This window comes from Lissotriton vulgaris, chromosome 7 (assembly GCF_964263255.1).
Source record: "Lissotriton vulgaris chromosome 7, aLisVul1.2, whole genome shotgun sequence".
Classification (NCBI taxonomy): domain Eukaryota; kingdom Metazoa; phylum Chordata; class Amphibia; order Caudata; family Salamandridae; genus Lissotriton; species Lissotriton vulgaris.
In genome coordinates, this window is record NC_141695.1 from 1,569,388,755 (window position 1) to 1,569,415,433 (window position 26,679).

General features: G+C 50.0%; 1 protein-coding gene across 4 annotated transcripts in view; it reads left to right on the forward strand.

Annotated features, from left to right (window-relative positions):
• Nucleotides 1-17,794, forward strand: part of UBE2V1 (ubiquitin conjugating enzyme E2 V1) — a 150,835-nt gene extending 133,041 nt beyond the window's left edge. For all 4 annotated transcript variants that reach the window (XM_086932469.1, XM_086932467.1, XM_086932470.1 and 1 more), the window contains one exon: nt 16,144-17,794. In XM_086932469.1, coding sequence (XP_086788595.1) covers nt 16,144-16,290 — 147 coding nt within the window. In that variant the 3' untranslated portion in view covers nt 16,291-17,794. The remainder of the gene's footprint in view (nt 1-16,143) is intronic.
• The last annotated feature ends 8,885 nt before the right edge of the window (nt 17,795-26,679 follow it).

Consider the following 26,679-nt stretch of genomic DNA (forward strand, 5'->3'; position numbering starts at 1 on the left):
GCGCTCGTCCGTCATTCCGTCTCGTCTCTGTGCCTTGTTCTTGTTTCAGTCCGCTCCATCTGCCTCTGTCGTGTCTGGTATTGTCTAATGGCACTAGGTGTAGATCCTGATGGCTTGTTCGGCTCCTGGGCTCATGCAAACTGCCCTGTGTAGTGCCTAGCTCCGCCCGACTCGGCATTTCGAAGCACACACACACAGGGAATGCTTTTCCCCCACTCCTTCACTTTTCCTAAACATTTCTGCGATGGCCTCCGCATCCTGCATCACCCCATTGCAGCGTTTGGCGTCCTGTGTATATATTCCGACACACGAACTATGAACGTTTGTTTTCTTCGATTGTATTTAAATACTTGGATAACCTGACCCTTCTGCACCAGGTATGGTGATGTTTGATCCTCTTGATTTTTTGTCGTGCTCAATTCTCGTTCATTCCTCTTTTAGGGCGCATTACCATGGTGAGCGAGTTGAGCAAAAATCAGTATTACTGAAGAGAGGAAACCGGAGACTCGGAACTGCCTCTTAAAACACTTCACTATTGTATTGAGTCATATGTATATTTTAATAGTTTATAACTCGTTCGAAATTGTGTATTGTACTGAGCCACCTTGATTTTACTGCTAATCAGCGTGGTGAAATGTTATGCTTAATTTACTGACAAATGCTGTCCCCACTAATACGTTCTGATCAGCGTTGTTTTTAGTGCGAAATAGGCACTAGGCCTGGGATGGTGGAGGTATACTTGGCTGTCCAGTAGCAACGTAATTACTTTAGGCAGTGGGATGTAGTTCATGACCCCAAGGAGACTACTCCGGAATTGAGAAGTTAATGATTCATTTCGTTGCTAGATTGCTTTTGGTGTATACAAGCAAATATGCATTCACATTTGTAGTAGAAGCTTCACTTTTTGAAGCAGTAGTGTTATTACTGTCCAGCACTGTTCTCGGCCTCCACAGATCTGCCAAACACATGAACACAGTTGTTATACAGCTCTCCACCTTTCAACAATTACAGAGGGGTTGAATCATGTTGCCACCCGTTGGTAAACTCCATAAGAAGTGGCTGATGATCATCCATCTTCATGACCAACAATGGGGTCTAACTTTTGAGCGCTAGGCGTTCTTTCATAGCACCGCCCCGTTGGCAATACTCCAAAAGATGTATTCCAACCCTGTTAATAGGAGGACGCCGATCATGTGCCAACTTCTGAAAGATAGCATTTATTCTTTTAATGAGTTGACGTAACTCTTTGGGGTGGTTTCCGACTGCCACCCCCCTCAGACCCTTGCAAATTGCGGGAGAGCTGCCACCTACCTCACCAATCCACTGCATACAGCCTTGGTCCTCCATCTACTTTGTCAAGAGCTTGATTGTGGAATTGTTAGGTTAGAGCAAGTATGTTTTCATCCATATCCAAAACACTGCTGTATAGTTACTACATCTCCATTTCCTCCACCAAGTACAGTAGGCTCTTAGTGCCTTTTCTAATCTACAGGTCTTGCAGATTGTTACTTGTTTTAATCACTTCAACTCTTTTAGGTTACCACACTTAGAAAACCCAATTAGAGATTTCTGGCAAATGAACCACTTCTTTCTAGCCGGCCTTATTATATTCCAAAATCCTTTTGCCACTGCTTGTAGTGCTTCATCAACTTGACTAGTCTCCTGGAGACTGGTAGTCTTCCATTTATCTCATTACCAGTGGAGATGGGTGGTAATACAACCTACACTTTATCTGCTGGTTTGAAAATAAAATGGTTATTGTAATTAATTTCTTCCAACTTACCTGTACCAATTGGACCAGTAGTATCGTTTGTACATACCATACATCCTTTGTCTTTCTCTGTTGGTATTGCCCTTAGCCTAATTCCACTGATTACTTGAAGACCTATTGCTGGATGACATGCTTACTTGCTGCCATCCCCCTGGAGGTGATTGAGTGGCTTCTACCGACCTGGCAACTCATTGAGTCAGGTTGGCGAACTACATTGAACTGACCAAATATTCTGATTTAGCAGTTCTGATTCAATCTACTTCACAAACACTTTGGGTCCTCTGGCCAGCCTTTCCATTGGTCTGTGAGGACAGCCGACAGGCATACATCGACTTCAATGGCTTTTAAGAGTTGGTTGGTAGCCCCCATTCACTTCATCAATCCCTTTGAGACTGCTGGTAGACTTCCACCTGTCGTCCGAATATGGCAGAAATGTTTTTCTCTTTCCCACTAACATATTTTAGATTTTTTTTTATATGTATGTGATAAAAGACCCCCTGCCATATTTTAGGTTTAAAGCATTTTTATTAAAACGAAAGAAACATGGGGAAGGGAAGTAGGAGGTCAAGGTTACATACAGTACAATGAAAGAAAAAGAGACATGTTGCAGCAGTTCTGGTCGAAAGGGGGGAGGTCGGTGGTCCAGGAGGGGAAGGGGAGGCATCAGCTGTAAGGCAGTAAGGCGGTGCGCACAACCCTCCTATATTCCCCGACCTCCCAACCAAAGCTAAGAGCAAGTAGCTTCCTGCAACACAGCAAAACACAACGCAGTCCCTCCAAGCCCCCCGCCCCCAGAAAAGGAAAAGGAAGAAAACAATACCCCAACATTCCCGTCCAATAGCCCTGAATAGAAGCATCCGCCCCAAACAGCCTACCCCCAACCCCTAATCCCCCCAGCCCCATCCCTCCTAATCTGCCGGGGCAGCCGGTGGCGTCAGCCTAAGAAGGCGCAGGTACCTCGGACATGTGAGCTCCCGGAATTCTGTGGACAGCAGTGCCAGGAAGGGGTGCCAGAGCTCCTCGAACTGATCTACATTTCCAGCCACTGTAAGCGACATCTTCTCCATACCCAGTACCTGCCAGAGTCTATGTAGCCAACCAGTGATGGAGGGGGCAGTGGAGGTGCGCCAGTGGATGAGGATATTTTGGACCGCTGAGCCTAGCACAATAGCAATCTGCCTACCCCTGCGGGACTTCAGCGGGTACATTAAGTCGTTGGGAAGGCCTAGCAAGACGTACGCCGGGAAGCGCGGCAGCTCAATCTCAAAGTGTCTATCCACCTTATCCAAGACCTCTTTCCAGTAAGCAGTCAGTACCGGGCAATCCCACAGAATGTGCGATAGAGTACCCTCCTGTCCGCAGCCCCGCCAACATCCCTTGTCGGTGAGTTTGTGCATCTCATAGAGCCTCTCCGGGGTGTAATACCAGTAGGTGGACACCTTAGTAAAGGTCTCCGTCAGCCCAGTGTGGTATGCAGAGTGCCTCGCCCGATATGCGATCTTGTCCCACTCCTTGTGGCTCAGGGTCCTGCCCAACTCTCTGTGCCAGCGCTCCCTCCCCGGATTATGGAAATGAAACGTCGGGGGTTGGAGAAACTTATATAGATTGGAAATAAGCTTGGCCTCCGAGGTCCGGGTCACTAACCACCGTTCGTAAGGAGTGATCTGACGGGCTGCAACGTCGCGCACCTGGGGTTGGAGAGCCCAGTGGCGGACCTGCATGTAGCGCAATCTGTCTACCTCCGTCAGACCAAATTCCTGTCGAAGTTGCTGGAAAGGAAGCACTCCCTCCGGCCCATAAATCTGAAAAAGCGCCCTGCAACCCGCGCTCACCCAGTGGGAAAAAGCTCCCGGCTCTAAGCCCGGAGTAAAGCCCGGGTTACCAACTATAGGTGTAAACGGTGATGGGAAGGTAGTTAGCTCGCGGAGCTCGCAAACCGCATCCCACACCCGCAGGGGAACCCGGGTGACAAAGGAGGCGTAGAGGTTAGCCGGGCGATGTGCGCGCCGCAGGAATGGAACCTCCTGAAGGGTACGTCCCGCTACCGCCTGATCCTGAAAGAGCCAGTGCTTGTCAGATTCCCACCTGCTCCATTCCACCAAATACCGAAGTTGCGCCGCCTGAAAATACTTCCAGAGATCCGGGATACCAAGACCCCCCGCCTCCGGAGCAAGCGTAGAGAGAACTCTCTTCATCCGAGGCCTGCGGCCTTGCCACACGAAACGGGAGATGTCAGCCTGCGCTTGCTGTATCCAACCCACAGGGGGCTGGAGAGGTAGAGCGCGAAAAAGGTACAAGATCTGAGGCAGCACCGTCATCTTCACCGCTGCGATACGGCCCAGCCACGAGAGCAGGCCCTTGTTCCATCGGCCGAGTTCCTCCTTAATCTTCTTGCTAAGGGAAGAGTAATTTGCTTTAACCATTTCAGGCAGCGAAGGCGCCAGCAGGATCCCTAGGTATGGCACAGTGGAAGAGGACCACTGCATGGGGAAGAGACGCTGAAGGTCTCTCCTGGTGTCCGCGGCAAGCGACACGTCCAGGGCAGCCGATTTAGCCATATTCATTTTAAAGCCGGCCACGCGTGCAAAGGCGTTCAGTTCCTGGACGCAAGCAGGGAGTGACCTCCTGGGGTCATCCAGGGTCAACAGGACATCGTCCGCATAAAGGCTAACAGTATGGGTATATTGACCCATCTTAACCCCAATAGCGTCCGGATTATCGCGTATCCTCTGGGCAAACGGCTCCATGTAGAGGGCGAACAAAAGCGGCGAGAGGGGGCAGCCCTGTCTCGTACCGCGCTCAATGTCAAAACTATTAGAGCTGTGCCCATTGACACGTACCGATGCTGATGGTCTTTTATAGCAATCGAAGACCATGGTGCGGAACTTCTCGCCGATTCCCAGTTTCCCGAGAACCAGCTCAAGGTACGGCCAATGAACTCTATCAAAGGCCTTCTCCGCGTCGACCGACAGTAACATCCGCTCCCCGGGACGCGCGAGGCCTTTTCTAATATGTGCGTCACCCTCTTGGTGTTGTCAACTGTCTGTCTACCGGGTACAAAGCCAGCCTGGTCCGCCTCCACCAGGCCCGGTAGATGCAGTCCAAGTCTGGCCGCTAGGATCCCCGTGTAGAGCTTAAGGTCAACATTCAGAAGCGAAATAGGCCTATAAGAACCACACAGGGTCCGGTCCTTCCCAGGTTTCGGAATAACCGACACAGTCGCGGAAAGAAGGTCCGGCGGAATAGCCCCGGTTCGGAGAAGGAATTGAACAGGCGAGCCAGGATAGGCGCCACTGTAGAACAGAAGGTCTTGTAAAACAAGGCCGTGTAGCCATCCGGGCCCGGGGCTTCACCGTGTTTCAATCGTGCTATAGCGGAGATGATGGATGTCCCGCTCTAGGTGGTTCGCTTGGGCGGGCTCTAGCACCGGGAGGGTCACCGACTCCAGATAATCCTCAGCGTCCCTCAGCGAGGAGGGTTCCGCGGCATATAACGCCTCGTAGAAGCTACGAAAGGAGTCCGCCACCTCCGCGTCACCGGAAACAGAAACCCCGTCTGCACCCACTAGCTCCTTCACCACATTGCGTTGCTGCGCAGCCCTGAGCCGATGGGCCAGGAGCTTACCGCATCTATCCCCGCCCGTGTAAAAGGCATGCTTCAGACGCAACGCCGCATATTCCGCTCGATCTAGGTCCAGCGCAGAAAGGAGTTTCCTCGCCGCTTTCAGCTGCCTCCAGACTCGAGGAGCCCCCGTGCGGCGGTGAACCTGCTCAAGTTCCCTGACCTGCGCAGTCAGTTCGTCCCTCTTACATTGCCGCTCCCTGTTCTCGGCCGAGGAGATGGAGATAAATTCCCCCCGGAGGACCGCCTTCAAGGCCGCCCACTGCGTTGCTTGAGACGTGTCGGAGTTGCCATTGTGGACCAAATAGTCCTGAATGACCTCCTCCACTCGCTTCACGACCGACTTCTTATGTAGAAGAGTATCCCGAAGCCGCCACAACCCTCTGGAGGGGGAGGCCGCCGGCCATGTAAAGACGCCGGAAACCGGTGCATGATCGGACAGGGACAGGACCCCGATGTCCGCCGCCGTGGCGGCCGTGCGCAGCGGTCCACTCACCAGGAGGTAGTCCAACCGCGAATAAGTGCGGTGCGCGTGGGAGAAATAGGAATAGTCCCTATCGGTGGGGTGCATAGCGCGCCAGAGGTCATGCAGATCCAGCTCTGCAATCCGGTCTTGCACCCCGCGGGAAAGCTCCCCCGTCTGTGGGGAGCGCTGGGCAGACCTATCCATAGCCGAGTCGAAGACAATGTTCAGGTCTCCCCCCAAGACAACATGGCGATCGGGCGAGGCAGTGACGTCCACCAACACTGATTCCAGGAAACGATCCTGGTGATCATTCGAGCTGTAAACGGAGCCAACCGTGAAGGCAATACCCCCAAGCCGCATGCGATACGCTAGGAGCCTCCCCTTTTGTTCGGCATATTTGTACAATACCTCGCCCCTGAAAGAGCTAGCTAAAAGAATGGCTAGGCCTGCAGTCTTGGTCGCCGCCGAAGAGAAGAATTGGGTGGGGAACTTGGCAGAGCGCAGCCTATGACAATCTTTGGGCAGCAGATGAGTTTCCTGCAAAAGGCATATGTCTGCTTGCGTCCCTTCTAGTAGGGATAGGATCGCTCTGCGCTTCACGGGATTGTTCAGACCCTTAACATTAAGGGTCACCACTTTCAAGGATGGCATCTCCCCCAGGGAATCTAAGCGCTGTGTAGCAGGCGAGGGATCAGCGGAGGGGGCGCGCGGGGCAGGCGCGCAGGGAAGGCCAGGACCGGCCTCACGCGTGCTTGGGCATTATCGGACGGGACCCCACCCACAACAAAACAACTCTTAAGCCCTCCCAGAACCAACCCATGGCAACTAGCCAAAACCACAAACAAATAAAAACACCCCATTGTCTCAGTCCAGCCCGGACGGGCAAGTCTGTAGGAAACAATCAAGTGGACGTTCAGCCACTCACCTCCAACCGTTCCCTCCCAACCCCCAGCCCAAACCCAGCATCGTAGAAGCTAAGCATCTCTCCCCCCGGAGTGAAGTTAGGCCGTCAAGGCCACGCCGTTGGAGTCAGGCAAGTTCCTGGCCGCCGTTCTCAGGGCTTCCTTCATATCTGCCCTAACGGTAGGGGAATCAGGGCGACTCGCAGTCGCTGACGATCGTCTCCTCGTCGATCTCCGCCGGCTCCGTCTCTCCGAGCGCCTCCACGTGGGCGTCGCCCCATCTTCCTCCATGGCCGTGAGTCCCAACACCCCACAGATGTCTTGGAGGGAGCGCAGCTGGTGTAACACTCCGTTCCATCTAAAGATGAGGCGGAAGGGGTGACCCCAGGAGTAGGGCGTCTCGTGCTCCCGCAGAAAGTCTGTAGCAATCCGGAAGGACCTGCGCTTCTGCAGCGTGATGGCGGACAGGTCCTGATAGAGCGCCACAGGCCGCTCTCTGAAAGTGAAAGGCTGCTTCCTGCGGGCCTCTGCCATGATGCGCTCCTTCAAGGGGAAATCAGGCAGGAACGCCAGAATGTCCGGTGGGGGTGCTGAAGACTGGCGCTGTCGGCCCACTCTGTGCGCTCTATCTATGCGGATCGGGAATTCTGCGTCCTCTCCCAAAATCTCCCGGAACAAGTCCTGTAGATAGGCCACCAGATCCGTCCCCTCGTCCGCGGATGGGACACCCCGCACCCGGATTTTCCGTCTGGACCTGTTCTCGAGGTCCTCAGAGTGGGCCTGGAGCTCGACACACTGCTCTCGGAGACGGAGAACGTCCTGCTGGAGATGGACTATCTCCTCATCACGGCGCTGGGCCGCCGTTTCCACCGTGTCAACACGCTCGCCAAGGCCCTCCACCTCCCTGCGCACTTCTCGCACCTCGCTGGCCACTTCCTTCTTTAGCGTCTGGAAGTCGTCCTTGAGGGAGCTAAATAAGTCCTCCATAAAGGACCTCGTGACCGGCGGTTCGCCTCCAGTTGCGTCTGCCGAGGCCCGGGAGGACCCCGGCGACGGCTGCGTCCTGTCCCTTAGCTGCTGGGCCCTGCTGAGCATGTCCGGCAGAGTGCGGTCACCCCTTTTCGAGCCTCCTCTCCCAGTCATCGTGGCCACTGCAGTGGGCAAGGTTCAGGGCCGGCCGCTGTAGATGCGTTCAGTCGCCCGCGGGCACCAGATGTGAGACCCCGCCGAAGACAAGGGTGCTGCGTCACAAGCGACAAAATGGCGGCTCAGGCCGGGGCGAGACAATCGTTGTACCGACCAGGGTGGCAATCGGGGGGCCAAAGTCAGGGTCTTTCAGAAGCGCACTCCTTGGGAGATTAGGTCATGAGCCAGGGCGAAGGTAGGCACCCGCCCGCCAAAGGCACGGGTGGAGGTCGCCAGCTCCAGCTCCTTAGGGAGAAGATGGCGGCAGGGCGGGGCCCGAGAGAGCGGCCCGTGTTGGCGAGACCGTCGGCGACCCCCGGGGCACAATAAGCAAGGAAAGTCCACAGCTAGTGTCTCACAGTTTCGCCAGTGGGTCCGCCCAGGTCGGCTGCCGCGTAGATGCCTCCGTCCCTCGCCACCAGGTCCGGGGCCCACACCGCACCATGCACCGTTGTCGGTAGCGAGGGGCCAAAGCGCCAGCTAAGGTCCAGGGTCCGCTGCGTGTCGGTGGCACCGGTCACGTAGGCTTCGGCCGGGGGGCGCTGTTATTCTCCGGAGCACGTCGGGTCCGAACACTCGGGATCACCAGCTTTCAGCACCAGGCCCAGCCGAGGCGCCTGGACAGCACTGCAATACGCTCCGCCTCCCAGGCTCTCCTCCGTGCTCCGAACTTCGAGCAAACTTTCGGGGTACTTCCCCCGGGGCGATAGGAGTCAAAGTAGTATCAATAGGTGCACCAGGAACTCCGGTACATTCCTCTCACCCGCAAAGCAGCTGCGGGGGGAGAGAAGCGCAGAAACCGGGGCTCGAGCTGAGCCGGGCCGGAGGAGCTACGGGAGGAAGCGTCCGCTCACCCCGCCATCTTGGCCACGCCCCTCCCCTGCCATATTTTATAAAGATATTGCAAGTCACTACATTACAACTTCACTCGCTCTCTCTCTAACTCACTACCTCACTCTCTCTCTAACTCACTAACTCACTTTCACTCTCTCTTTCACTACCTCACTCTCTCTCTCTCTCTATCTCACAACATCCCTCTCCCTCACTACCTCACTCTCTCACTACCTCACTCTCTCAATTTCAATACCTAACACTCTATCTGCTAATGCAATAGGTCTCACATTTGCAAACAATTCAGCTATTGCCAATAGAAATGACAATGCCATTAATTTAGGGATAAAAAAAATACAAAAATTATGAGCAATGCCAATAGCTTTACCTATAATATTGCCGAGACCATTGCATTATAAATGCTTGTTCTACCAAGGCCGGCATGCAGAAATCTGCTGCTGTTACACTTGACTCTTCCTTTTCAAAGGCCTTCCACTCTGCCTATTTTCTTTTTTCTGTTTCTAAGTTGGACAATCTGTGCCACAATATAAAAGGTTCAAACTGTGTGCTCTGTGCCACTAGCCTATTGCAAAACGTGACACAATGAGTGTTTTATGTGGGGAACTTGTTTTCAAAACAAACCTTGTTTCTTTGTGCTACTTTATAGTGCAGGTTGAAATATCATTATTCCTTGATTAATCCCATTCCTGAGGAAATATTGAATTTAATTTGGCATGGATGAATCAAACGGGTATATTTGGATCTTGCGTTGTTGAGCTGCTCTTATTCCGGTGTGGAACCTTTGCATACACTTCAAGGTCTCTCCTTATGGTTGACGTTTACTGATGTGGGCCTTATGCAATCACCCTCTTACCCCACACCCAGAACCCTGAAAACGTTTGGTTACATGATTCTTTTGTTTTCCATACTTCAGATATTGTACCAGTACCAATCTGATTTGTTCGTTCAATTCATTTAAAGCGAGTTCTCGCTGATTACTTGCTATTCCGAGAGAGAAGAAACATTGTGTCACTGTTCCACTATTCCATTCAGTTGCATTCGGCCTCTGTGTTTATTGACCTTAACCATCTATTGCAATGTAGTTCCGCATATATTGCTTTTTGAGTGACCTCGCATAAGGTTTTGGCACAGTTACTAGGTCCTTTATTGGATACAGGGGTCTAGAATCACTCTGCACAAGAGTACGACTGCGACAGGATCTATTTTAGCAAAAGTGATTTCTTTTTAGGTCTCCTCTTGCTCTCTGATGTTTTAGTGTCCTTCCACTTTGTAGAAAAGACCTCATACTCTGCAAATCATGACCCTCAACAACAAAGCACAAAAGTACCACTTTACGAAAGCCTCCTGTACTAGCGCCAATTTAGCTGCTGCAATGAAATACAGGAATAAATAGCTTTTACCCCTGGACTTGTGGTTGTTTGCGCCTATTCTGGAGCTTTTGCAGCAGTCTGTGGTATAGGTGGCATACTCTGATCCACCCTCACACATAGCTCCAGGCAAATGACAGAGTTTAGGGAGCTGGCAACTGGACCAGGAGTATTCCAGTGCTCACACAGTCCTGGTGGGCCATCTAAATCTAAAACTTAAATGCAGGAATCTAATTTTATGCTACCTTTGTCAAGGGCAGGAGGTGCTATGGAGAGCACTAGTAACCAGTGTTTAATAGATCACAGATCGATGTAGAACAGGAGGTGATTTTCTCACCATATTGTCCTCCTTCTGGTGTTAGATTCTATCCTGACAGTATTGCCAGTTTTAAAGTTTTGGTCGGCTCCACAAGACCGTTTTGCACTCTAATCCAGCAGATACCTTGAAACCTGAGGGCAAACAGTTAGCTCTTCCTCAGTTTTACACATTTGCCAAAATACAGAGTTTGTGGAGCTGGCAACTGGACCAGGAGTATTCCAGTGCTCACACAGTCCTGGTGGGCTATCTAAATCTAAAACTTAAATGCAGGAATCTAATTTTGTGATACCTTTATCAAGGGCAGGAGGTGCTATGGAGAGCACTTAAAACCAGTGCTTGGTAAATCACAGATCGATGTAGAATAGGAGGTGATTTTCTCACCATATTGTCCTCCTTCTTATGTTAAATTCTATCCTGACCGTATTGCCAGTTTTAAAGTTTTGGTCAAGCCTTTCCTGGGCCAGTTGGCTCCACAAGACCGTGTTGCACTCTAATCCAGCAGATACCTTGACACCTGAGGGCAAACAGTCAGCTCTTCCTCAGTTTTACACATTTGCCAAAATACAGTTTGCCATTTTGAATCAGGACTCTAATATAGGTACAGAGAACATCAATGGCATGGATGCTGCTGCAACAATCAGCAGGAATTGGTACATTTCTTGCAAAGGTGCATTAAGGGCTGTCCATTGTTGCATTTTACCATCAACTGAAAACGAAAGCATTTATGCCTGGCACACTGCTTCAGTCCTCCTGTTTATGCCATTCACATCCCACAATAACCTTTAATTTGTATTGATCTGCATGTGCTGCAACATGCTCAGGAGATATGGGAGGCCCAGCTCTATGGATGACAAATAGAGGGCTCCCAAGTATTTGTTTTAGTTTATGGAAGCTCTTTTGCTCAATCGGCTGTTTTGTTGGAGGCAGAATTTTTATTCTTTCAAATTGGTGTGTCCTAGGTCCCAGAAACCAGATTGGAAGGTCTCACTCTGATAATCTGGGCAGGCTAATTCGATCAGCTTTGCACCTATGAAACATTTGTTTGATGTGGCTCTCTGCTACTGGATATGTTTTAGAGATTCAGATGTTTTTCCTCAACTTCAGTATTGACAGCTGAACAGAACTGCAGCTTCTAGGTTTATCTATACCTTTCTCTGCATGAGGCACCTTACATAGTCCATTTTTATAATGACTGTTCTGTCTTTCCTGAAGTTCAGTATCCAATTTCATGGGGAAAAGATTTTTAGTTGGTGACTTGACCATACAGCGGTACAAGGCAATGACAGCCCAGTTACAGGGTTCTACATGCTGTAATAAGGCTAGACCACTATGCAAACTGATTTTCTTGGCTAGAGGTCCATTTAGACCTTCTGTGACGCCCCCGGAGTCTCCCCTTAGCATCTCTTACAGCTTTCTTCCATTGTCTGAGAAGATGAACATCAGAAGGAAAGAAACTCGAGTCTGGAGCTCTGCTCTCTACTGCTAAACTTCTCATCTGTCATCTTAAAGAGGTATAGGCCACACCATTATGGAGCAAGTTTTTTACCCTACCATCGGATCACCCGTGTTTCGAAAGCGCATGTTCAACGTAGGGACATCTTGGTGTTGGCGAACCAATGCATTGCACTTGATCATCATTAATCAAAGTTTATACTGATGTCTTGGTGCTTTCAGTTCTAGGTAATGCCTGTTCTCTACTGTTCCCTCTGACAAGAGCAACTATTTCTCATTCAGCACCTTTGAACCTCTGGGGTAGGCTCAAAGGTGCTTCTTGATTGGAAATATGGAACTTTCCACTCTTTAGACCATGGGTACTCACAAACTTTCTCTCAGGGGCCAAATTTAGAGTGTGGTTTGTGTCCGAGGGCCGCACTGGTGGAGGCGGGGTCAGTGGGGGGGGCGGGGCTAGAGCAACAAAAAAACTGTGACCATGAGGTTGAACACAGGTCCCTGCAGCAGACGCCTTCGTCCACTGAGCTACCAGACCCGGCATACACCTCTCTGTCTCTCTCTCTCTCTCTCCCTCTCTCCCTCTCTCCCTCTCTCTCTGACTCCCTCCCTCTCTCTGACTCCCTCCTTCTATCTATCTCTCTTTGCCTCCCTCCCTCTCTCCCTCTCTCCCTCCCCAGTCTCCCTCTGTCTCGCTCCCTCTCACTCCCTCTCTTTCCCTATCTCACCCTCATTCTGACTGTCTCACTCCCTCTCTTTCCCTATCTCACCCTCATTCTGACTGTCTCACTCCCTCTCACTCCCTCTTTCCCTATCTCACCCTCATTCTGACTGTCTCACTCCCTCTCACTCCCTCTCTTTCCCTATCTCACCCTCATTCTGACTGTCTCACTCCCTCTCTTTCCCTATCTCACCCTCATTCTGACTGTCTCACTCCCTCTCTTTCCCTATCTCACCCTCATTCTGACTGTCTCACTCCCTCTCACTCCCTCTCTTTCCCTATCTCACCCTCATTCTGACTGTCTCACTCCCTCTCCCTCTCTCCTTTCCTCCCCCTTCATCTCCTTCCCTCTCCCTCCCCTTCATTCTCCCTCCCTCTCCTCCCTCTTCCTCCCCTCCATTCTCCCTCCCTCTCCTCCCTCTTCCTCCCCTTCATTCTCCCTCCCTCTCCTCCCTCTTCCTCCCTCTCCCTTCCCCCTCCTCCCTCTTCCTCCCTCTCCCTTCCCTCTCCATTCCTCTCCTTCCCTCCCTCACTCCCCTTCCCTTCCCCTCACTCCCCTTCCCCCTATTCCCCTTCTCCCTCCCTCACTCCCCTTCCTTCAACCTCACTACCTCCCCTTCCCTCACTCCCCTTCCCTCACTCCCTCCCTAATTCCCCTTCCCTCACTCCCCCCTTCCCTCACTCCCTTCCCACACTCCCCTTCCCTCACTCCCTCCCTCATTCCCCTTCCCTCACTCCCCCCTTCCCTCACTCCCTTCCCACACTTCCATTCCCTCACTCCCCTCCCCTTCCCTCACTCCCTCCCTCATTCCCCTTCCCTCACTCCCCCTGCCCTCACTCCCCTCTCTCCCTCTCTCCCTCACTCCCATTCCCTCACTCCCCTCCCCTTCCCTCACTCCCTCCCTCATTCCCCTTCCCTCACTCCCCCTGCCCTCACTCCCCTCTCTCCCTCACTCCCCTTCCCTCACTCCCTCAATCCCCTTCCCTCACCCCTCCCTCACTCCCCTTCCCTCCCTCCCCTTCCCTCACCCCCTCCCTCACTGCCCTTCCCTCCCTCACTCCCCTTCCCTCCCTCCCCTCCCTCCCCTTCCCTCACTCCCTTCCCTCACTCCCTTCCCTCACTCCCTTCCCTCACTCCCTCCCTCCCCTTCCCTCACCCCTCTCTCCCTCCCCTTCCCTCACTCCCTTCCCTCACTCCCTTCCCTCACTCCCCTTCTCTCACTCCCTCCCCTTCCCTCACTTCCCTTCCCTCATTCCCTCACTCCTTCCCTCACTCCCTTTCCCCCACTCACCTTCCCTCACTCCCCTTCCCTCGCTCCCCTTCCCTCCCTCCCCTTCCCTCACTCCCTTCCCTCACTCCTTTTCCCTCACTCCCCTTCCCTCACTCCCTCCCTCCCTCATTCCCCCCTTCCCTCACTCCCTCACTCCCTTCCCTCACTCTCTTCCCTCACTCCCCTTCCCTCACTCCCCTTACTCCCTCACTTCCCTTCCCTCACTCCCCTTCCCTCACTCCCCTTACTCCCTCACTTCCCTTCCCTTCCCTCACTCCCCTTCCCTCACTCCCCTTCCCTCACTCCCCTTACTCCCTCACTTCCCTTCCCTCACTCCCTCACTCTCCTTCCCTCCCTCCCTCCTCTTCCCTCACTCCCTTCCCTCACTCCCTCACTCCCTTCCCTCACTCTCTTCCCTCACTCCCCTTCCCTCACTCCCCTTACTCCCTCACTTCCCTTCCCTCACTCTCCTTCCCTACCTCCCTCCCCTTCCCTCACTCCCTCGCTCCCCTTCCCTCACTCCCTCCCTCATTCCCCTTCCCTCACTCCCCTTCCTTCACTGTGCCTCCCGCACTCCGTCGCCCTCATCCCTCTATCACCCTCATCCCTCTATCGCCCTCCTCCCTCTGTCTGTCTACCTTTTTCTGTCTCCATTTCTCTGTCTCCATTTCCCTCCCTCTGTCTCTGTCCCTCTAACTCCCTCTGTCACCCCACCCTGCCTGTGACACCCGGGCTGTGACCGCTTCCCCAGCCTGTTTTCCCAGCGCGCACAGACACACAGCCCCACCCGAGTATTTCACAGGTCTTCAAAAAGACCATTTGATTGTGAATGGGGCATTGCTGTATTTCACACCCTCTCGGCGCCCCTGCAGCTCCGCCGGAATAAATTGCCTGGCCCCCACAGAGCAGCAGAGTGTTTGCAGACAGTCTTAGTAAACACGGGTACTCTGGCTCATGGTCCGCGGGCCGCCACGGAAGGCTTGCCGGGCCGCTGCTGGCCCGCGGGCCGTACTATGAGTACCCGTGCTTTAGACCATGTGGAATGTGTTTTGCAGTATCTAGAGGGGTATATTGGTGATTTTGATGTGGGGTTCAATGCTGTAGTTGTCCAAGAAGTGGTGGTTGTCGCTCTGGTTTTGCTGCATAATATTTATTTTTTTGATTTAAAAAAAAAAAAAAATTGTGCTAAGTGTTGCGTATTTTTCTCAAGCAATTCCTGCTCCAGTGCCAGGCGCTTACTATCCGGACTTGTAAATGAGACAAGAAGATTTCAAGTTTACTATCTTGTCTGTTTAACAGATATCCCACCCCACACATCATTAAATCATAATGTTTTGATGCACACACCCCTTATGAAAATCTCAAAGCTCTCCCACTGTGTTGTCCACTGACCTCTGATGGGAATATTGTGTAATGGACCACCTTGCGATCGTCATTGTTCCTCTATATTCTGAGTGTTTTATGTGGGGAACTCATTCTGTTTACCTTAATCGTCATTAGGGGATATTTGGTGAATCCATTAGCAATACTTTAGGGAAAATACTGGTGACGGCCCACCCAGAGGGGTCCGCAAGGTAGGCAGCCACTCCAGTGCACCTTCAGTCTTAACCCTTCAGCACATCATGCACTCCTTGTTTTGCTTCTCCGACACTCTTTCATGCCACAGCGAGAAAAGGGTAAACCTCTGATTCACCATACCCCCATTCTGGTTCTGTCTCTGCTCCCCGCTCACCTTCCGAAGGTACTCTGCTGACCCTCCGAGCAAGCTGGTGCTCTCTTGTAAGTATCAGACACTGCAATTAGTCCTCCTTTTCTGTTGCCGCCCGTTTTGCTCTGTGCACCCCTGACCAGCAAAGGAACCCTCAGTACACAGGGAAACACTGCTTTGACAATACAGATTTCCAAATAGTCACCAGAGATGTGGGCCTTGCCGGAGCTCCAAAGTAATGGTCTGCGATAGTCTTGCAAGCTGTGCCCCCAATTGTGTTGAGACCTATTTTGAGGTTTGTTTTGTCATAGAAAAATGTATAATCAACTAGTTTTCATATGCATGCATTGATGTGTGATTTTCTCAAAAAAATATATGTATAGATCTGCAATATTATTTGAAATATCTTGCTTGCTTTTTGCATTTGTTTTAGAGCCCAACCTTAATAAAAAGTTAGTGAATTAAATATATATATTTTGATGGTTTGAATATTTGTGTTTTTTTTCTGTAGGTGGATCCAAGAGCCATATCTGTTCTAGCAAAATGGCAGAATACATATAGCATCAAAGTTATCCTACAAGAGCTCCGGCGTGTTATGATGTCTAAAGAAAACATGAAACTTCCTCAGCCACCCGAAGGACAATGTTACAGCAATTAAAAAAGAAAAAAAGCCCCACTTTCAGTTTAAGCTGTTTTCATTTTCCACAGTAGTACATTTTATAGGTATATCTTGTAGGCCTCAGAGTATTGGAAAGGAGTTCCCATTCGATGGCAATTTTCTCTTGAGATACTGATAACAATCTTGATTTTACATCTGAACTATAGGTTGTCCTATAACATAACTTTGCCATGTGTAATCACTGTCTGCATAGTTGAACTTCTGGTGTCAAGAAAAATCTATTTAAAATTATTACTGTTGGGAACATTGTGGCACATATAACTCAACTGTGAAAACATAATGACAAACAATTTGCTGCAGTTTTTACATTCTTTTTCAATGGAGTTGAAGCTCAGGGCTATTTATTAGTCTACACACGTTTTCACTTCCAGTTTTACAGTAGACTATGTAGACTACTAAAGGGGATGTATTCTGCCCTTAGTCATCCCTCCCTCTGTGCTGTCTTTAGTAAAGGCTGGATGTGCATGTGGACTCTTAGTTTTTAATATGACTTTCTTCCACACAACCTTCATCCAAGGTGGAGATTGTATTTGTTCTTCATTATCCGGCCTTGCGCAAGAAATTGAGTTGTCACACTCTACCCAAAAGCTTACATTTTTTAATCATTTTTTTCTTTTCATCAACCTGTGGAGAGACGTGCTGTGATTTCTCTTCCCTTCCACTGTTGGTGTACATGTTTTACAGTAAAATTCTCACTTCACCTTTCATTTTTCCTTATTGGATAAAGTCGCCATTTTCTCAATGTCATTGTGCATCCACTTGAGGAAATGACCCCTTCCAAATCATAAAACAATGACTCCTAACAGAGGAGGCCGTTGGTAGGAGCTGGATTTTGACGTATTAAAAAATATTTCTATTGCCGTAATCTGCTGATCCCTATAGTTTTCAACAATTTGTTTAGCAAATAACCAAATTCATGTGTTGTCGACATTCTAAATAAAGCACTCCAGTACAGCGAGGTGATTAATTCGCAATGTAATTTTTGACAGGAAAGGTTGTTTTCAATAAATTGCACTCTACCCTTGCCCCGGTCTATAATGGTTTGTTTTCGTGTTTGAGACATACTCAATGTCTCGTAACAGTTTCCCCTTTTTATTACAGAGCCGGCATTTAAGCTGCTGAATTTAGAAACAAAAATGTGCATGGAAGAAAGTTGAAGGCTACAGTTTAACTCTTTATTAGACCTGCTGTTTTGGACCATTGTATACTGAAATGTGGATGAGAAACTTTTGAATTAAGTGCATTCTACATTTTTTTTGTTGGGAAAAGTCAGTGATTGTGTAAAGCCACTTCTTTTAAACCAGCAGTTGTCAAATCAGTGGACATTTAGTATATTCAGTTTCACTTTTTTAGGAACACTCAAAATAGTTGGAAGGATGAAACATCCATTGTAATTAAACAGAACAGTATTCCATAAGCAGCCTTTTTATTGTATCAGACCATTGCCTGATTTTAATATAATAAAAAGTGTGCATTAATATTATAGGGGCTTGATTTATTCTTTTACGTACTTTTGTTTAATCTTTTCATTGTAATTGCCAATGGAATTAGATTATATGTATGTTCTTTTTTTTCTCGCAGGCTGCAAGTATTAAGGCCATAGCAACATTTATAGAAACCCAGAAAGGGAAACGCAGAAAAAAACACTTGTTACTGCCTGGGAGGGGATTGGAGCTATAAAAAGAAACTAACATGGATATTTGAAAGCAAAGCAATATTAATTTGCTTGTAATCTATAATCTTTCCTGTAGATACTGTTTCTACTTTAAATGAAATATATTTCCTGAAGAGCTAGAGATGTATTATAGGTTGGTTTACATTTATTTGCATCCTAATAATTTCATAGGGATTAATTGCCTTAATGAAGGCAGCACGTGAAGCAGTTATGATGAAGCCATAATACATGCATACACCAAGTCTCAGAAATATGCAACAGATGATGTGAAAGCCCATCGGGGTGCTAATGAATAGCAAGGTATTCCATGTTGTGGAGCCATCTATGAAGGTTATTTACTTCCAGCCAACAGCGCTCGATGACCTCTCCAGCATTACCTCATTTACATTGATATTGTGTACCATTACCTCTTTAAAAAGGGTAATATTTTATAATGAAATCTACTTTTATTGCAATAATATATTGCTATAAAATGTAGAAAAATACATTTGAGAAGTAATCTTTGAAATACTTAATTGCTAGTGACGCAGTTTAGAGTTAGGATTACTATTAGAGGTGTGTGAAAGCAGCCATGTGGAAAACAAAATAATTAACAAACTACTTGTAAAATCTTCCAAACACAGCAGCATGTGCTGCAGTGCCATGGTATTGGCAGACTTTTGTTATACTAGTGTAAACATACCAAATGTTAAGTATTCAATTGAGAAAAAATGATTACGGGTTTTTGATAGTTAAATGTAAGAAATTGTATGTAATTGCATTTCATTTAGTTCAGTTAAATCTTAAACAGCGATTTTTAGAAATAGAATTTGAAGTAAAGACCCATATTTAAAAATCAATTTTAATTATTTACAATAATATAAAGCATAACATCAGATGGATACTGCTACCTGTAGATTTTCCATCTTCGAATATCATAGGTGCCACTCTGCATCCAGAAAGTGTTCACAGTGCTGTGACTGGGCGCTGGCTATGCTGTAAATGGTGTCACAGTGACTTTACCAAAACCAAATGGCACCCAACTCAGCGTACTGATCTAATTTCTTTTTTGTTGTTGTTTTTTTTGCCTTTTAACACGGACCCTCAACTATAAGGTGAATAGACTTTGCTTAGCAAATATTGTTTGGGCAGTGCTAGGGTCATGTCGCCACTGAAGACTTCTGGTTTAAACTCTGCCGCAGGTGTAATGGGCAGATGCAAATCACAAACCCATACGATAACTGGTGTATTGCTTTGAGACACAACTTGTCTTTGTGTGACCTATCTCCTCTTGAACCCCAAGAAGACCAAAGAACAAGATCCAAGTTTTTCTTGGCCCACGCTAGGGATGACTATATGAGTCGTAGGTCATCGAGGACAAGACCAACCACCAGAATGAGGTCCTCTTCACCTTCTCCCCCACCTTTCAAGTGTATGACACAAACGAGGAGACGCCATTAAAAAAAAAGAAAGCACTCTTCACTTCAGAGGTCAAAATCCAAGGTTAGTCACTTCTTTGGCCCTCACCCCTGGCCTTTCCTCTCTTGATCCAAGATACTGGCGTCCCTCGCTTCCGCCTCCAGTGTAGTCGGTGTTGCTGGCATACCCAGAATTCCCGGCCTATCGTATAGATTAGCGTTCTTACTCTAGGCTATGTTGACATGTTTAGGAAAGCTAAAACCCTACTGGAGTGCTGGTCTGCCACGTCGGACTTCTTAAATCCTTGTTTAAGGTTTAGTCTTTGCGCTGTATGAGTCCCTTTGGAATCCATTTGGCTTTGGCTTGCTGCAAGGATATTTGTCAGAGCTGCCCACAACATTGATCCTGATACCATTCCTTGCTTCATCTAGGCTGCTACCATATGTAGAGCCTCTACCTGAACCTCTTCAGAAACCACTCCTAAACAGTCACAAGAATGAGGTCAGGAAGAAAAGCTCTGAGCCTCCTAGAAGAGGAGCAGTACCAGGTGGAAGAATCTAGTGATTAAAGGCAATATTGGTACACAAGACATAATATCTTTGGGTCAGACAAGTGTCAATGGCCCCCACTTTGTTAAGAAGTCACAGATGAGATTGACCTCTCACCTTCTTCTGATGACTCCTAATTGCTGAACCTTCAGAGTGCCAGTGGGCTGGATATGTTGCCTGACTTTGACCCAGCCCCCTGTTCCACAGCTGTGGAAATTACTTCCTTCTGCACTCTGTGTAAGAAAACTGTGGAGGTGTTGATGGTCCCTCTCCTCTCAGAATATCATGTGGACATCTTGACTGATGTCCTGCAGTCAAATACCTCCAGTGTTTACAGCCTCCTATAGGACGCTGTACAACAGCCCTCGGAGACCCGGGCTTCTTATCCCTCATCCATCCCAGAGAGCTTGGTGGTTCAGCCTTCTCCACTACTAAACTGAACACCCCCTCCCCCTCTCCTCCTCTGAGAGAGTCAAAAAAGCTAGGTGAGTAAAAGGCAGTTTTGACAGGCAGCCCAGTGCCATGAGCTTGTCTGCTATCCCAAGAAAGCAGGTCAGGCTGTGCTCTACTGGGTTCTCTGCAGATGTGCATCTGAGTATTTTTTACATGTTTTGACAGGGAGCGGCTTTTCAGTGAGAAAGCACTTTAATGTTTTAAAGAGGCCAGAGAGCCTGCGAGATATTTGGGTCATCAATCAGCAACAAAGCATTTTTGTAGCTTTCATAGGTCCAGACACTATAGCAGAGTAAAAGCCAAGCTACAAAGGACAGCTGCACTATAGGGGTACGCTAGTCCATAGAGTACAGGACTTTCTTTCCTGTCTCCAACTTGACCCTGCTCCATGCCCAATTTACCAGGAAAATCTGAGTAATTCCTGTGTGAAGGGGCATGTGATGCTGGTTGGAGGTGATTAGCCTCCTTTTGTGTAATTCTAAAGAACCATTCTTCTTACCAGTGAGTACTGCAAATCATATGAAGGGAGTACACCCTACCCTTCCAGCAGGAGATATGTTCCCACATATCTCTCAGTGGCATAACAATGGGGTGGCAGCAGCTTCCCCGCTCTTACCTCTGGCCGTCAAGGGGTGGCTGCTGCAGGAATAACTAGCACACCCCCCCTTCTCTTGGTAAAGGCAGGGACCGCCATGGGTGGCCAAAGGTCTAGCTACACCACTGATCCCTCCTCAGAGTTGCATTACTTCTGAGGACCGCCTACAGATACTGCAGCAGGACGCGGTGGGCCTGTTGCAGAAGAGATTATTGGAGTTTGTGCTAGAGACGGAAATAGGTCAGTGGTGCTACTCTAGGTACTTCCTGGTTCATGGACTCTTTGTCTGATCCTATACCTGAAGCTCCTGAACCAGTACCTGTGCGAAGGAAAAGTTTACAATGCTGTCCTGGCTCAGATTTTGCTAGTGATGGATACAGAACACTAGGTGATGTCCCGCAACCTGCAAGACCTGTACATTCATGTATGGAAACCGTTCTCTTGTGGTAGGTTCCACTAATTGCCAATTTGCAGTTCTTCCCTTTGGATTAATTACAACACCTCAAGTCTTTATCAAGGTGATGCGGGTTATTGCAGCCGGTCTTAGAAAGTTGGGGATCACGGTGTTCCCATAGCTGTTTGACTGGCTGCTCAAAGCAGTGTGGTCTTTCATCCGCAAGTGGAATTTTCTTTGTGAGGTGGTTCAGCACAAATGTACCCTATGTGGCACGTCTCGGGTGGATCTTTGTGCTACTCGCAGAAACACTCCTTGCCTTCTCCACCATCAGGGAGGCTTGAGAAATGTTATTTAGCCAAAGTTTCCACTTCACCTTACTGTTTGTTACCCTGCATCTAAGGAACATTTGCCAGGATTGGGCTGAGGACCTGCTGGAGTGAGTGGCCCTGCATTTTCATTCTGGGGCAAGGTCCTGCACCCCAATCTCCATGGATTTACACCTTTATACATGTAGATTGAGCATGGCTCTCTGAGTTGCTTTCAGCTTCCACTGGAGATGGTATACCTGATGCTACCAACCTGTTGCCCTTAAGCTTTAGTTGTATTCCAAGAGATGGATTAAGCTTGTAGCCTGGTGCATTAGCAGACACAAGAACTACTTGAAAGCTACCTTGGCGTATACCCTCATATTGCCATTGTCCCTGGCACAGCAAGGTTTTTTGGGTTAGCACGGTCAATGGGTATAATAAGGCCATGTCAACCTTTGCATGTCTACCAGACCAACCTCTCTTGTCAAGTTGCTAGTGGTTTTCATATTTTTGAAGGGTTTGACAAATTTGTTTCCATAAGATTTATTCATCATGCCACAGTGGGACTTGAATTTAATATATATTTTTGTAAAAAAATTTTTTGAAAACCTTTATTGAAATCAGAACACACAGCTATTCAGCCTGACATCCCGGAGGCAAGGCAGCAATAAGAAAGGAGAAAAATAGTGTCAAACAATTGAGACATAATCGTCGAAGGTTAATTTTACATGATATAAATACAACAACAAGCGCCCACGGGCGCGAAAGTGGCAGTGTGAGTAATGCGACACTGGGTGTCAGGGATGGGTAGGGAATGAGGCAGGGAAACACGTATCGAGGATAGATAGCAGGATGGGGAAAGAGGCGGGAGGGGGAAGGTATCAGGAGAATATAATACAATAGAGCTCAGTTGGCGTCACAGGTTAGGGAGAAACATTGTCATGTTGACTGATTGGCTCAGGCGGTAAGCACACATCCCCCCTGTATTCATTCCACGCTCCCCAAATTTTAGTCCAAGTTCGAGGTCTCCCTCTGGCCACATAGACTGTCTTCTCCCTGAACATGCACCAGTCCATGTTGGCCTTCCACTGTACCAGCAGGGGGGCCTCGGCCGCACCCCATCTCTGGGCTATGTCCCTCTTAGCTACCATGTTCCCAAGGGTAACCCACCTAGTCTGTGCAACGTTGTGGTCAGAAGGCTCCCATATGTTCAAGAGGCATCGACGGGCCTCCGCCTGGGCAGCCACGCCAGTCACCTCCTCCATAACGCGGTGTACCCTTCTCCAGTAGGAGGCGATCACCGGGCAGTCCCAGAGGATGTGTAGAAAAGTGGTAGGAGCCCCACAGCCCCTGCGACAGAGACCGTCCGGCGAGAAACCCATGCGCATCAATCGGGGCCCTGTCGTATACACCCGGTGCAAGACCTTAAATTGTACGAGGCGAAGACGGGAAGAAATGGCAACCTCCTTAGGAGAGGAAACCGCGCTCTGCCAATCCTCATCGTCCAACTCAAGGCCATCTGCTACCCACTGGTCTCTCAAACTAAGGAGGAGGTCCGTGCGTGCATTGATCAATTTTTTATAGGAGAGTGAGATTGCGCTGTCCGGCATGTGCCCATCTAGGATCCTGTCTTCCAGTGGGGAACTTTCGGGAATGACGCCGTCCGGCGGAGAGGCCGAAAGCAGCGCATGTCGCAGCTGAGCGTAGCGAAAAAACTCCGTCGGGCCCAGCTGGTACTCAGCTTGCAACTGGGGGAAGGTCTTAATCAAGCCCTTAGAGAGCATATCATCAACCCTGCTGATGCCGATAAGGTCCCACCTATCAAATCCCTTGGTGTGCCACAGTCTACCCAGGATGTCGGAATCAAAGAGGGGAGTGAACTTCGTGAGTCTGCCCTGCCACCCTTGTGCCTTAGTAACCGCTCGCCAGGTGCGGACCGCCGTGCGGGTGGGACCAGTCAACCGTCGGTCGAAGGACTTCGAGTATAGGGCCCGATAATAATTACCATCGCCCATCAGCCACCTATCCATGGCATATCCGGGGCTCGCCACTGGGCCATAGAAACCATGGTTTAGGGCAGCTAGCTGCGAGGACCAATAGTACCGGCGCACGTCAGGGAGGGCGATGCCCCCATCATACCAGGGGAGCGTGAGTTTGTGAAAGGCAACGCGGGGGCGACCCTCCCAAAGGAGGGTACGGAGAAGGCCTTCGAGGTCACGAAAATAGCGGGCCGGGACAGGGTCTTGGGCGTTTTGGAGTGCGTACAGGAATCTGGGCAGGGCCATCATCTTGAAAAGAGCGGCGCAGCCAAGGAGGGAGAGTGGCAGTTTACGCCAGCTGTCCACGTCACGCCGCAACCGCTGTAGAGGAGGAAGCAGGTTGTTGTCATGTCTCAATTTGGGATTACCAGAGATGTAAATGCCCAGGTATTTGAAACCGCGCGTGGCAATCTGAATACCGCAGCCTCTGGGGAGACGCGGAGTATCCCCCTTGAGGACATACAGGGAGGACTTGGCCCAGTTGATAATCAGGCCAGAGTATCGCCCAAAAAGTCTGATGACATCACAGGCCACGATGAGGGATCTGCAGGGGGAAGTCAGGTAAAGCAGTATATCGTCGGCGTAAAGGGAGACCCTGTCTTCAAAGCCAGGGGCCCATGTAATGCCTCGCAAGTCAGGATGCGCACGCAATAGTGCCCCAAGTGGTTCAAGGGCCAAGGCAAACAAAAGGGGGGACAGGGGGCAGCCCTGTCTGGTACCTCGACGCAGGGGGAATGGCGCCGAAAGGCGACCGTTGACCGTGACATTGGCCATCGGGTCCGCATACAAGAGCTTCACCCAGCTCACAAAGACAGGCCCAAACCCGAGTTTGGTCAGCACTGCCCACAGGTACGGCCATTCGAGCGAGTCGAAGGCCATAGTGGCATCCAGGGACGCCAGGACAGCCGGCTCCTCGAGAGTGTGGGCCCTGGCCATGACACCATGGAGGCGGCGCAAGTTAAGGGCAGTGTTTCGGTGAGGGATGAATCCAGACTGGTCGGGGTGCACGAGATCGCTGATAACTCCAACCAAGCGATTAGCCAGCAACTTGGCGAGGACCTTGGGTTCCACGTTAAGGAGAGAAATAGGACGGTACGAGCGACAGACATCCCGTGGCTTACCCTCCTTGTGGATGACCACGATGGTAGCTAGTCGTTGATCCAGGGGGAGAGAGCCTCTCTCAAAGGACTCCAAGAACATTTTACGGAGGTGCGGGGAGACCGCGTCCGAACGGATTTTGTACAGTTCCACCGGTATACCGTTAGGCCCGGAGGCCTTCCCGGTCCTTAGGGAGCGGATCGCAAGGTCAATCTCTTCAGCAGAGATGTCTCTATCCAAGTCCTCTCTCTCCTCCTTGGAAAGACTGGGCAGGTCAATATCGGAGAGGAAGGCCGACGAGTCCGCCTCCGAAAAGTCAGAGGCAGACTCATAGACCCCCTGAAAGTAGCCAGCGAACGAGTCAACAATGGCGCTAGGGTCCGTAAGGACCACACCGTCGTCTCCAACGAGCTCGGGCACCACACGACTGGCCATCTCCCTCCTGTCGAGCCAAGCCAACAACTTCCCAGCCTTATCGCCCACATCGTAAATACGGCCTCGCTGTTCCTTGGCCAGGATGAGAGCGGCATTAGTAGCCAGGGCGTGGTACTCCGCCTGTTTCAGCGAGAGAGTATGGAGGACAGAGGGGTCAGGCTCGGGTCCCAATTGGGCCTCGAGGCGCAGTACTTCCTGCTCGATAGCCAGCATGTCAGAGTCTCTAGTTCGACGGGTCTCAGTGATGAGCGCCTGGGCCTCGCCACGGAGCACCGTCTTAAAGGCCTCCCAGAGTGTAACGGCCGACCTCACCGAGCCCACGTTCTTGGAGAAGTAAAGATCAATGGCTTTGGCCAGGAGGGAGCGGGTCTTGAAATCCCGGAAATACCATGGGTTGATCACTGCCGGACGTTCCGACAGAGTCACTCCAAAATCAAAGGAGACCCACAAAGGGGAGTGATCGGATATGCCCCGCGCCAGAAAGCGGGCTTCGGAAACGGCAAGTGCGTCCGAAGCCAATGTGAGAACATAGTCGATGCGCGAAAAGCTCCCGTGTGCACCCGATAGGAAGGAAAATTGGCGGAGCGTGGGATGCAGAAGTCGCCACCCGTCCACCAGCCCAATAGACTCAAGGAAGGACGGCAGCCACAGCTGCGGGCCACGTAGGTCTTGAGGCGGTTGGCGATCAAGCAGACCGGAGCAAACGGAATTAAAGTCACCCCCCACTATCAAACGACCAGCCGGCATAGACAAGATGGCACCACCAAGGTCATGAAAAGTACTAGACTGGAGCCCTGGGGGGACGTACACAGAAAACAACGTGAGGGAACGCCCTTCCCATCTACCAGCTACGGCGGCGTACCGCCCCCTATCGTCAATCAAGGTGGTATCTATCTCTAGGGGAAGGGACGCGCGCACAAGTATGCCCGCCCCCCGGGAGCCGGAAGAGAACCCCGAATGTGCCACCATTTTATAACCCTTACGATTCAGAGCTTTACAAGCGTTGCCCACCAAGTGTGTCTCCTGAAGAAGGACAATATCTGGCATATGCCGTTTAATCAGTTGTATCACCACCCCTCTCTTGATTCGATCACCCAACCCGTTAACATTCCAACTGAGAATTCTTAACATCCTACCCCTCATCCCTCCACTGCCCGCCCCACCCAGAGCCCAGAGACACCCGCATCAGAAACACTTCAGAAGCAACATTGTCCCATTGCCACACTAGAGAAAGAGAAAGGAAAACAACACAAACCATAAACGTGCCCAACAAACCCCCCACCCTGCACCCCTGCATTAGACTAAAAAGCCCCCCCAACCAGCAGTGTGCCTGTCGCCCCATTAACTACTCTACAAAAGACCCAGAGGAGTGAGGAATCCCCGTGAAATCGTCCCGCCACCCACCATGGAAATAAAGGAGAG